We start from the raw sequence: 12,928 nt of genomic DNA on the forward strand, positions 1-12,928 counted from the left end.
ATGTAAACACAAAACCGTGTGACTCTATATAGCTCGCCCCGTTTCCTAAGGTGTGTTTAATTAACTGATTAATGAATTACCTTCTAGGGCAGGGTTTCTCAAAGTGGGTTCACACAGGGCCAGTCCGGGTGCCACAGAATACTTTGATATTTGGAATTCATCAACATCACTGCAGGTTAACCACTACAATGTACTGTAGCTTCTCTAAGATAATCTGATGAAGGTCTACAGACCAAAACCTTGTTTCCCATTTAAACACAAAAGTACTGTGAGTGGTGGGAGTATTTTTCTGTGTTATATTTTGTACATCTTTAAATGATGAATTGAAAATGGAGGACCCTGATGTAAACAAATCTTGGTGCATAATCATGGTTCGTCCACAAAGTAACAGTTTGTATTGACTTGTGCTTAGTGTTTTTTTTTTTAAATGTACCCTTTCTACATAGGCTACTGTGAAATTAATGTTTCAATCAATCACTTATTCAAAACCCACTTTGCATCCCCTACCTAATTCAAAGCCTTTCAATTTGATCATTTTTATGATGCTTCGTTTAACCTTTTACAGTTGTTTTGTCCTAATAAAAGTAGTTTTTATTAGTATTTTAGAAACGCGCTAGTATATGAATTTCATGTATTGTTATTAAATAAGGCTTACAGTTCACATCTGATGACTTGAGAGATGTGAACGTTCCCTTGAGCAAGTAATTTATAACCACTGCTGGAAAGTACATTTACTCAAGTGCTGTACTTAAGTACAATGTTGAGGTATTTGTAAATTGTACTTTACTTGAGTAGTTCCCATTTCCAATACTTTTACTTCTACTCCACTACAATTCAGGTCTAAATATGGTACACTACTTTTACTCCACTACATTTATTTGAACACTTGTAGATTCTGATTATTATTACAAAACATACATTAACCACTTCAGTCCTATACACATTTTGGCAATTTGAAAATAGCTGATCTACAAGCTCATAGTCTCGCGTATCCAGACAACTCTTCCACAATCTCCGAATGCTATAGCATTCGGAGATAGTCTGGAACCTCAGAGTAAGGAAGCTGCCATTTCCATTCATAAAAATATATTTAAAAATATCTTTAGAGCTTATTTTTTATTTCCTTTTCTGCTAAGTATTAGTAACAAGCTAAATATGCTTAGGTGATTTCAGAACGGAAGTGGGGAGGAGGCTAAACTTTATATTTTACTCATGAACATCTGTTGCTCCAGACTGTATGATTTGGAAACTGCGGCGAGAGGCAACAGTCTGGCAATGCGAGACTAACAAGTTCACAATGCGTTGCGACGCTGCTATTTTCAAATGATTTGCATACATTTGAAAACATATGCATATTGAGTACTTTTGGTACTATTCAAGAATAGCACATCTACAAGCTCATCTGCTTTTGCTATTTTGGAAAAATCTTGAAATAGCAAATCTAAAAGTTCACATCCTGTCACTTCATGCCGCACTGCAAGTTCGTACTTTTTTTTTACACAAATCTTTTATTCTGGGGGTCCCTGGCAAAAAATAATAAGCTGATGGGAGGAGGGATCCACGGCCAAATACAATAATTTCGGGGGCACAAAAAGTTTTGAGAAGGCATTTGTAGAATCAGGGTCAGAGTGATTTAATGATTTATAGTCAGACAGATCCACGGTCCACTGTTTAGCTGGCATCCCATGAGAAGTTTAAATAGTAATTGCAACACACTGCAAATAGCCGATCTACAAGCTCACAAGCATGAGCTTGCATACATGCATGCAGCCACTGGGCTGGCTGTCCATCTACACATCAGGACGGACGTGGCTGCGTGCATGGCGGCGCATCGGGCCCCAGCAGAAGCACTGTGAACATATGTGCCACACAATGGAGGCCTGAGGCCTGGTATGTTACTTTCTGATGGGGTTCCGCGGCCCTATACAGATAATTCTGTTTGAGAACCACTGATATAGAAACATGATGACTTAGAAGACATTTTATCTGATCTCAGGTCAAAATGGATTCATTCTTCCACTTCTGCCACAGTCTTTTCAGTAGAAAAATCCCGGGCCGTGAACCAGAAGTAAACCACGGCTGTGTAACGTTTCACACGATCGTTATTTAATTAACCTGGTCCTGGAATATAACTTTTGTAACCGCACGATCTTCAGCACTTTAATTACGGGAATAAAGCTTGTTGGGAAAAGAAACAGAGATGAATGCATTCTTAACATTCCGTTTACATTGCTGCGGATTTTCATTTCCAATTTATTGCCGGTTTTATTGATCGCCTAGCAACCAAGAACTATCCATACGGTGGTAAAGAGTGCAACCTAACTGAATCAACTGAATGCGTGTTCTGTTCACGCATGCATGCACACACACACACACACACACACACACACACACACCCCTTCAGGGAAGCGACGATGGAGGGCTCGTCTGAGGACGACTTAGAGAGTACAAGACTGAACCGACAATTCTTTCATACATTTATTGAGATTGTTTTTTCTTCCATATTGACTTGAAAATGTTTACAGAAATTGTACAGAGCGGATAAGGCATAGCAATGGAATCAAAGCCATGTCCATTGAATGCTGCAAAAGATGTCATAAAAATGATGCAAATATCAATGCAATACACATACGTACATATATTTTTTTTCATACAAATTACAGATTACAAAAACATAAATGAGATTTGTTTTTCCATATTATGCCCTGAAGCAGCGCTGAGAAATACCTAACAACGTAATTTTTCGGTATGCATGTACAGCACCGGATCTGCACACTTTAAATCCTTGCAGACAGAAAATGACACAGCACGTGCACACAACTCACTCATGCGCGGCGTTGCGCGCACACACGCGTTCTCTCCTTCACACACACACGGTCACTCGCGCATTCACTCTCTTGTGCGCACACTCAACCAAACATCAATAGATGAGAGAAGAGAAGAGGCAGAAATAATATCCAGCGTGCTTTTAGATAAGATTGGTTAATATTTTTTTTACTTTTTATGAGACAAGTCTGATTTCATAGCGGGGTTCTGAGAGAAAATAAAAATAAAAAACAAAAACCTGGGCTTGGTTTTTAAGTTTGTAGTGTACGACCGACAATCCAACAGTTCACAGTGAGGTCATTAGATAGCGGATAGTGGTACGGTTGATTGAGTCGGCCATTTTGTAACAGATGTCTCCGACCATGTGGTGATTGATTGATAGTGTTGAACAGACTCCCCGTGTCATTGTGCAAGCAGGGAAATACCAAGAACGTCCACAGAAGAAAAAAAAGCCATCGTCATTTATAGTGTCGGGATTGATTGTTAAAATCAGTCTCTTTCCCCTCCACAGTTCACACACACACCAACGGACAATATCCAGTCCAGGCAAATAGATTGATATGGAGATTGTCGTCCGTCATCTTCCCCTCGCGAGAAGGAGCGGGCGATCGGTCATCTTCCCCTCGTGAGACGGAGCGGGCGATCGGTCATCTTCCCCTCGTGAGACGGAGCGGGCGATCGGTCATCTTCCCCTCGTGAGACGGAGCGGGCGATCGGTCATCTTCCCCTCGTGAGACGGAGCGGGCGATCGGTCGGGCATCGTGGCTTGCTTTACAAACGATTGTGACTACTTGTATAAGTGCAACAGAGATTAAAACGCATACAAAAAATATATAATCAAGGAATAAAACGACGGATACGAAACAAAAATTACATCAAAAGCACCTAAAAGCTATATCCTATTGCACGATTAAGAAATATGATACAAAAAAAAATAAAAAAAATAATGGATATGTAGGCAAAGACATGAATCTGATATTGCATACAAATCAATGAAATTAAAAAAAGTGAAAAGTCATTTTGTTCTGTCTTTTAAGACCGTCAATTCGTTTTGGGCCATTTACACGGTGTAGCAAAAATGCAGGGATTCTTTTTTTAAATTGTATCTTTTGAAAACAAAAAAAAAAGCCTTACAATGTTGATTGTTTTTCGTCGCCACGTTGAGTTTAGAGACTGCTTCTTGTCGCGGTCGCAACACACAGGACTCGTCTACACTGATCCCAACGGGTTACAGAAAAGTGCAGCTAGGAAATTAAAAATAAGAACAAAAAATTTCCGGGCGGGGGGGTCGGTACGCACGCAACCCCCCCCCCCCCCCCCCCCCCCCCCCCCCAAAGGGAATAATGATGTCACGACGTGAAATAAAAGTCGACGAGACGAACGCTAAAACGGGAAGGAACAAGAAATGCTGCATAGCTGGATTCCATTTAAAGCAATGCCGTTTTGCTAGAGGGAGAGAGAGAGAGAGAGAGAGAGAGAGAGAGAGAGAGAGAGAGAGAGAGGCGCAGGGGGCGATACAGTGAAGACAGACCAGTTTTTTCCTGTACATGATCGGGGCCGCTTGCATTACGAGACTCTCCATAAGCTCTCTCTTGCCGAAAGAGACTTGAAAACCCAGAAAAAGAACAGAGCTTAAAAACAAAAAGCTCTGTTTTTGTGGGTAAAGCCCCAAACCACACCAAAGGGTCGAGACGGGACAAGACGTTTTTTTTTTTTTAGTCCCGACGGTGTGATTGATGTCCTGTTGCACGTCCACTCACCTCCACCCAAGTGATTCAATTCAACGGCCTCAAACCACACCAACGGGGGTCGCCATGTTACTACGAGTAGCATGGCGACCCCATCGGTGTGGTTTAGTGGGGGGGGGGGGTTTGGGGAGGTGGTTGGGGGGCTTTATAAGTCCTCGAACGTTTTGCCTGACGTTCACACGCGGGTGTCGTCTGGGTCATTCCCTCCGCGGAGGTAGATGGCCGAGGCGGACTTGGGCCGGCCCTGGTTGGGCCCCTGGTTGGCCCCGCCGCCGTTGTTGTTGACCTCGGGGCCGCCGCCGCCGCCCCGCACGGCGTCCGAGGAGATGACCCAGGTGGTCGGACGCCATCTCTTCAGCGAATACGGCGTCTTCACTCGCTTCTTGATCTTCTCGCCCGTTCCCGGCTGCGTCCCGTCGTCCCGCGCCAAATCCTCCCCTGGACCACACACACACACACACACACACACACACAATATTTAGGGACCCCCCAAAATAATTTGGCGACCCTCCGAGGGGTCGCGACCCACAGGTTGAGAACCCCTGCACTATAGTGCCATGTATGTATACAAAAATGCTATCTAAGTTACATAAGTTGAGGTCTAAATGGGTCAATGCTGCCATATTATTGTGCATCTGACAGGGGTGCATGCTTAGTTTAGACATGGGTTAAGGTTAGGTTTAGGTGTGCTGCCCCGTGGAAGGTTAGGGTGAGGGTTTGAGATGGGTTAAGGTTAGGTTTAGGTGTACTGCCCCGTGGGAGGTTAGGTTTAGGGTGAGGGTTTGAGATGGGTTAAGGTTAGGTTTAGGTGTGCTGCCCCGTGGGAGGTTAGGGTGAGGGTTTGAGATGGGTTAAGGTTAGGTTTAGGTGTACTGCCCCGTGGGAGGTTAGGTTTAGGGTGAGGGTTTGAGATGGGTTAAGGTTAGGTTTAGGTGTGCTGCCCCGTGGGAGGTGAGGGTGAGGGTTTGAGATAGGTTGTAGTTGTAGGACTAATGACTGGTCTAACCAATGACTAGTCTAAACCAAAAACTGTCTAAACTAAATGCTGCACCCACAAAATGGTTCACATCCACTAATGCACCACATGCAGCCTTTCTTTGTGTTGAGGATGTGTGAGGCAGCTCACCCAGAGATGTCAGGTCTCTGGTGGTGAAGGACAGGTCCAGGGAGTTGGGTCTCTCTGGCCGGCGGGCTTTGGGTTGCCTGAGCAGGGCCTCCCCTCTCATGGTGACGCCCCCGGTGCCGCCGCCGCTGGCCACCTGGGGGTTGAGCGTCCCCGGGCCGCCGCGGCCCGAGCCCAGCCCGGAGCTGGTGCTCTCTCCGGGGGCTCCGCTGGCGTCCCCCCTGCAGCCCCCCGCCTCGCCCACGCCCACGCCGCGGCCCTCGTCCTCTCCGCCGTCGCTCTCCCCCTCGCTCTCCCCGTCGCCCTGGCCGTGGCCCGTGTTGCTGTTGTTGTTGTTGGAGTTGGGCCGCGCCGAGTGGAGCAGGGCGCCGGCGGGGGCGCCCTCGGCCTGCTCCCGGTCTCGGCTCAGCAGGGGCTCGTGTTCGTCGGGGCTGGCCGTGATGACGCCCAGGCTCAGCCGGCCGCCGTCGCCCGCCCCTCCTCCTCCTCCTCCTCCCCCCCTCGGGGGCAACGCTGAGCCGTTCTGGACGGCCATCATCGCGGGCCCTCCTCCTCCGAATCCTCCCGCCACCGTGCCAGCCGCGGAGGACAGGCCGCCGTTAGCTTGGCCGTTAGCGGCGCCGTTGGCCTGCAGCGCGGTCTCTCGCAGCAGCGGCAGGTTGTTGGTGCCGGAGGAGGAGGAGCCCCCCCCGCCCCCCCGGTGGTGGGCTTCTGACCCGTTGGCCACGTTGGTCGCCCCCCCCACGTTGCTCTTGGACCCCTCCACCTGCCGCAGGTTGGACTTCCCCGACCGTCCGAACTTGAACCTGAGCGAGGAGGAGGACGAGGACTCCTTCTTGGCAGGCTTGGTGCGGAGGGGCAAGCTGGACGGCCGCTTGGGCAGGTTCTGCTGCTTGGGCAGCGGGAAGACGGCGCTGGGCATGGGGGGAGCGGCGGCGGCGCCGGCCGCGGAGGCGGCGTTGTGATCCGAGGAGGCGGCGCCCGAGGCCTCGCTGGCCATCTTGATGAGCGGGTACAGCAGGCTGGAGCCGCCGGGGCTCAGCGGGTCCGGAGAGCAGAACTGCTTCTGAGAGTGTTCCATCAGGTTCTCGTCGGAGCTCTCCTTCAGGTTCTTGTCCACCTCTTTGGGGTCAAGCTTGGTGGTCTCCAGGTCCTCCTGTTGGGGAGTTCAGGTTGATTTCAGGTCATTATAAATAAATAAAAAGCTAAACAGTTGTTGAGCGATTTCCCTAATTTTCTTCTGAAAACCCCATGTTTCTGTGTCAGTGGTCCTCAACCTTTTTCATGTCAAGGACCCCCAGAATTATCTCTATTGGGCCACGGACCCCCATCTCAAAATATGTAGTTCCAGGGACCCCCCAGAAGCCAATATTTTAGTTAAAAATGTTCGCTCTGAAATATATATCTAATATATATTAGATATATTAGGTTATCGTTGATGTATTATTATCTCCCAATTTCTAGGTTATCTACTTTTATATGCGACCAGATTTGACTGAGAGCCTGTCATGGCGCAGCCTGCACCTTTTCACCAGAGGAGAAAAACTGCCTTTAAAAAAAAACTCCTCTCTCTCTCTCTCTCTCTCTCATTAACAGGCAACAGTCCACTGTCTCTCTGTTTCTGGCGCCCTCTACTGGCCCCTACTGGTACATACTGGTGCATGACCAACACGGACATTGCTGGTTGTAGGAGTGGTTGCACCACTCAAAATGAGTTAATAAGACACAGGCAGACTCTTCACACACTAGAGCATGTCTGAAATAAATGTCAGAGCTGAAATCGACATGTTAATGGACAACTTTAGTTTGGTTCATGTTTTAGGTTGTTATTAGAAAAAGTAAAAGATGAATGTTTTTTTTTTTTTCATTTGCTGCTTTCTTTCATTTTAGGGTGGGGGCATTCGAGCATGGGGCTAAATATGTATTATTTTACATAATTTTATAGTGATTTTTATTTATTTATCATTTACTATAGTCCTACTAGACCCCAATAAATTACATCTGGCCACAAAAGTTCACAGGATCTACTGGGGGGAAGCCACACTGTAATAGGCATGTCAGTTTGACACATTCAGTAGATCCTGTGATCTTTTGTGACCAGATGTAATTTATTGGGGTCTAGTAGGACTATAGTAAATAATACAAAAATAAATCGCTATAACATTTTGTAAAGAAATACATATTTAGCCCCATGCTCGAATGCCCCGCCCCCCTGTCAAAAACAGCTAAAATCCCTAAAACAAAAGAAAGCAGCAAATGAAAAAATAATAATAACACTCATCTTTTACTTTCTATAATAACAGACTAGTTGATAAGAAGAAAAACTGATGAGTGCCGCCCTGGCTCTCAACAAAAACATACATATTGTTTTCCCCTGTTTTTGTAGGCCTCAAGATCAGCTAGATTATAGTCATAGTGACCAAATGTACAACTATTATTAAAAAAAATTAAAAATCACTAGAAGTGAAAGCCCTAGAGTCCACATAAGTGAACCTTTCAAGCCTGTTTCTCTACAAGACATTACTCTATAAGCCAAAAAAAAGTGTCAGAGCTGAAATCGACATGCAAATATGAACTAAATGCTTAAACATGTAGCTATGGTGTAATGTTAGAGACCACAGAAGTGAACCTTTTCTCAACTCGCTGTTTCTCTGCAAGACATTACTCTATAAGCCATATCTCCAAAACTGGTGGGTCAAACTGAACAACCAATATGTCAATTTGAAGCTATGATTCCCTACTTTCACATGACATGAACAAGCTCATAGCGTGCCACCGAGTGGCACGCTACGAGCTTGTAGGTCTGCTATTTTTGAAAAATCGAAGAACGACTCACATAGAAAGTTTAGAAACATAGCTTTTTCAGGAAAACTGTCAGGATGTAGAAGACATTTTTAGAATCTGATCTCGGGTCAGAATGGGTTAAATAATGGAGTCCTGACCTGGGTCAGGTGGAGACACACAGGCACCGGCGTGGGCCCCTCCGACTCGGACACCAGGGTGGTGGTGGTGGCGGAGGAGGAGGCGGAGGGGCTGCCCGCCCTCAGGCCCCCCAGGCTGGTCCCACTGCTGCCCTCTGGGCTGGGCAGGCGCCCGGCGTTGGCATGGTGCTGCTGCTGCTGCTGCTGGCGCTCCTGGTTGATGGAGTTACGGTTGCGCTCGCTGCCTCCGCCGCCCACGGTGCGCCCGCCACCGCCGCCCCCCGCGGAGGAGGCGGGGTCCGCCGCCTGGGCGTTTTTGGCCACACCCCCTTCCTGCTCCTCGATGTAGGAGGAGGGGTGGTCGGTGTACGGGCCGGGCTTCGGGGTCATGCGGTTCCTGTGTGAGAGGATAGAAGAAGAACGAGAGGTGGAAACGACACTCGACGGTCTCGACGAGACTAGACGAATATGCATCGTAATCCCCATAGGGAGGATTTTAGATCGCCTCATATAAGAACTGTGTTTGAAAAATAAACATGTCATCCCCGGCCGTTTCACTCATATGGATATGAAGAAAGAAATACTGCTGAATTAGTTACATTTTCACTAGAAACAGACTGTATCATATATGAGTGACTGACGGTCGTAAACGACACAGAGACACCTCCCTGACAATAACGCAGAGACAGCTTGTTTATTTTTTGGACCACAACGCTTATAGTAGACGATATAAAGATGACCCCGTGTTATTCTCCATAGAGAAATGACTTCTATGAACCAAGAGGGGAATCGAGGGGATGAGCGAGTGACTTCAGGACTTTGGCGGAATTGGCGCTCTATATGTTAGGGAGGGACTAGTGTATCCACTACCGTACCTCTGGTTGTGCAGCGTTGTGGTCAGTGTTACCGTACCTCTGGTTGTGCAGCGTGGTGGTCAGTGTTACCGTACCTCTCGTTGTGCAGCGTGGTGGTCATGGGGTTCAGCGTGGGGCTGACCGACTTGGAGCGGTCCCAGATGAGCAGCAGCTCCGCCAGCCTCTCCTCGGCGCACTGGGCCGTGAGGCGGGCCTCGGCGTCCTGGTCCCAGCAGTCCTCCATGGTCTCCTTCAGGGAGCGCACCGCCTGGAGAGAGAGAACGAACGAACGAACACACACACACACACACACACACACACACACACTTTTATTTTTAAGTTAAGTTTTTTGAAGTTAAGTGTTTTTAAAGTTTTTTTTAAGTTAAATTGTGTGTGTGTGTGTGTGTGTGTGTGTGTGTGTGTGAGTGCGTGCGTGTGTTTTGTGTGATACAGCTGCGCCCTCTGGTGGCGGGCGGGTGGTGTAACAGCGGGACAGACACACACAGACAGACATGATCTGCAGGGTCTCATAGTTAGTGCTCATTGCGTTCGCAATGAGGTTCACGATACGATTTTTCACGATATTTTCAACACAATTATTTTCCAGGCAATTGACCGAAAACTATTTTTTTTAATGATTTATCTTCCCCCGCCCCAAGCTTTTTTCACAATTTTTATTTAACTACATTGCAAAAGTAGCATTACTTTTCATGTAAAATTATTTAATTTCTGTGCAACAACTGTAAACATGCTTTCATGTTTAAACCTAGCTCAAGTTAACATTTCACTTTGATGGCATCTTAGGATAGATGTAGACCTATTTGACAGTGCAGAAACATAATTGCCTTCCTTGATGTATTAATGAGCATCAATAACGACCATCACCTGTGTCACAGACACATACAGCTCCCCTCTGCAGGCCTCTACTAATGACTGCATGGAGTCTGTCTCATTTCTCTCCAAAAGCACGTGAATATGATGGAATATGATTACAGCTCACATTTCATATCACACACTAGCCCCCCTAAAAAGAAAAAAAGAACACCAGGTGTCTAGTGCGTTGTAACATGGATGGACTCCATCTCCCAGGGGTCTAGTGCATTGTAACAGGGATAGACTCCATCTCCCAGGGGTCTAGCGCATTGTAACAGGGATAGACTCCATCTCCCAGCGGTCTAGTGCGTTGTAACAGGGATGGACTCCATCTCCCAGGGGTCTAGTGCATTGTAACAGGGATAGACTCCATCTCCCAGGGGTCTAGTGCGTTGTAAATAGGGATGCACCGATCCGGCTTTTTGGCATTCGATACCGATTTCGATACATGGGGGTCCAGTATCTGCCGATACAGAGTACCGATCCGATACCCCCCACAAAGAAACGTAATAACCTATTAAGCTGTATGCCTCACTGTGTGGAGTCTGGAATCATTATTTTGTGTAAGGCAACATCAAGACTTGACTTAAACATTACTTTCCCAACTTTGTAAAACAAAATGTAACAAACACAGATATAAATGCACTGAATTATTTATTAAATAACTGTGCAACAATTAGACCAGGTTAATGTGTGAGCAGGCTAGCCTGGCTGCATTCCACATGTTATACTGTCAATACTACACTGCTGTGTCACAGAGGAGGTAGAGTTTTTTCATACTGTAATTACACATAATTATCGGATCGGATCGGATAATGGATCGGCCCATTTGCCACCGATACCCGATCTAGAATTTTAGCCTGGATCGGCACCAATCTCCGATACGAGTATCGGATCGGTGCATCCCTAGTTGTAACAGGGATAGACTCCATCTCCCAGGGGTCTAGTGCGTTGTAACTAGGGGTGCAACGGTTCAGTTAGACCTCGGTTCGGTTCGAACCTCGGTATGGGGGCCACGGTTTCGGTTCGGTTTCGGTACAGTAAAAAAAAAATTACACCCGTGTGAAGTGACCCCCAGGAACGCGCCCAGGGGGCCGGGCCGGTTCCGGCGAGCCGCCCCGTGTCCGAAACGGTTTTGAAATTACAGAGTTACTGTGTGCCGGTCCCTCTACTGTACCCTCTACTGTACTGTACTGTACTGTCACTGTACTGGCACACACGAAATCATCATATATACAGTTAATAATGTGCGTGTGTGTGTGTTTGTGTGTGTTAGGTTGCGCACAGGTGGTGAAAAACAACCATGCTGTTTTCATGCTCATACCAGTCAGTGGCTTGCACCACTCAAAAAAGTTTATTTATAGCATTTTCTTTTCTTCTTTCTTTTTTTAGCATATATTATTTTATTAGGCATTTCTGCCTTTTCATTATTTTAAAGGGGGAAAAAAACCTTATATTGCCATTTTAATGTGCCTCATTATTTTCAAGGGGAAAAAAATGCACCTCACACGGGGCAGTAAGCACATGAGGAGAGGAGAGTGGTGGAGGGGAGGGGAGGATTCACACAGTGAATGCGTCGTGTACTCGTGTCGCACAGAAAAATACAAAAGTTTACAATAAGTCTACATGAGGATTTAAGGATATTATGCTTATATTATTAGAAGAAGGGCTTCTATCTACAGTCATGGATTGGACATTTAGTTGGGACTTTTCTGACGGAATTAATGTCCTGCTGCGGGTTGTTTTTGCTCTCACTCTCCCTCTTAATTAGCACTCAAACAGCGAGTGCAGATGCAGAATCAGATCTGAACAAATTTACAAAGACCTTGCTTATAGAAGCCTGTTGGCGCGAGGTTACTCCGCTGTGTGCGTCTCTGTGTATGACGATCAATAATTATTCCAAGAACGACGTTTAAAGACGAGGGCTGGAGTGGATTCTCCTCATCGTGTGTGTGTGTGTGTGTGTGTGTGTGTGTGTGTGTGTGTAGGGGGTGGGCCGACAGAGTGCTACACTTCTGTGACCGAAAGAGTGCTAGACTTCTTAGTAGGACGGTGTGTGACCGATAGAGTGCTAGACTTCTAAGTAGGCCGGTGTGTGACCGAGAAATACATTCTTCGCAGCTGTAAGAAATGTATTAATGCAAACCGAAATAGCGCGGTTCATTAGAGCGCATTGAACCGTGTATGCTGTACCGAACGGTTCGGTTTTAAACCGAAAACCGTTGCACCCCTAGTTGTAACAGGGATAGACTCCATCTCCCAGGGGTCTAGTGCGTTGTAACAGGGATAGACTCCATCTCCCAGGGGTCTAGTGCGTTGTAACAGGGATGGACTCCATCTCCCAGGGGTCTAGTGCATTGTAACAGGGATAGACTCCATCTCCCAGGGGTCTAGTGCATTCTAACAGGGATAGACTCCTGCATGTTACCGGCTGATACCGACAATAAGCCACTCCCGTTCTTGCTGATATACAGAAAGAATACAAAGGGCATATTATATTCCTTAATCAAATATTTAATTGACCATTTGAGATACAGGGTCAGGCATTGGCCTCTTTGTATGAGGAATAAAATGAAACGTCTC

At 46.6% G+C, this 12,928-nt stretch overlaps 1 protein-coding gene across 1 annotated transcript in view; it reads right to left on the reverse strand.

Annotated features, from left to right (window-relative positions):
* Window positions 1-4,717: 4,717 nt before the first annotated feature.
* bmpr2b (bone morphogenetic protein receptor, type II b (serine/threonine kinase)) overlaps window positions 4,718-12,928 on the reverse strand; it is a 61,610-nt gene continuing 53,399 nt past the window's right edge. The window contains exons 12-15 of the mRNA XM_083759049.1: window positions 9,568-9,740; window positions 8,640-9,015; window positions 5,701-6,853; window positions 4,718-5,012 (exon numbers count right to left, since the gene is read on the reverse strand). Coding sequence (XP_083615175.1) covers window positions 4,750-5,012; window positions 5,701-6,853; window positions 8,640-9,015; window positions 9,568-9,740 — 1,965 coding nt within the window. The 3' untranslated portion in view covers window positions 4,718-4,749. The remainder of the gene's footprint in view (window positions 5,013-5,700; window positions 6,854-8,639; window positions 9,016-9,567; window positions 9,741-12,928) is intronic.

Source organism: Protomyctophum parallelum (assembly GCF_964188405.1).
Source record: "Protomyctophum parallelum genome assembly, chromosome: 23".
Classification (NCBI taxonomy): domain Eukaryota; kingdom Metazoa; phylum Chordata; class Actinopteri; order Myctophiformes; family Myctophidae; genus Protomyctophum; species Protomyctophum parallelum.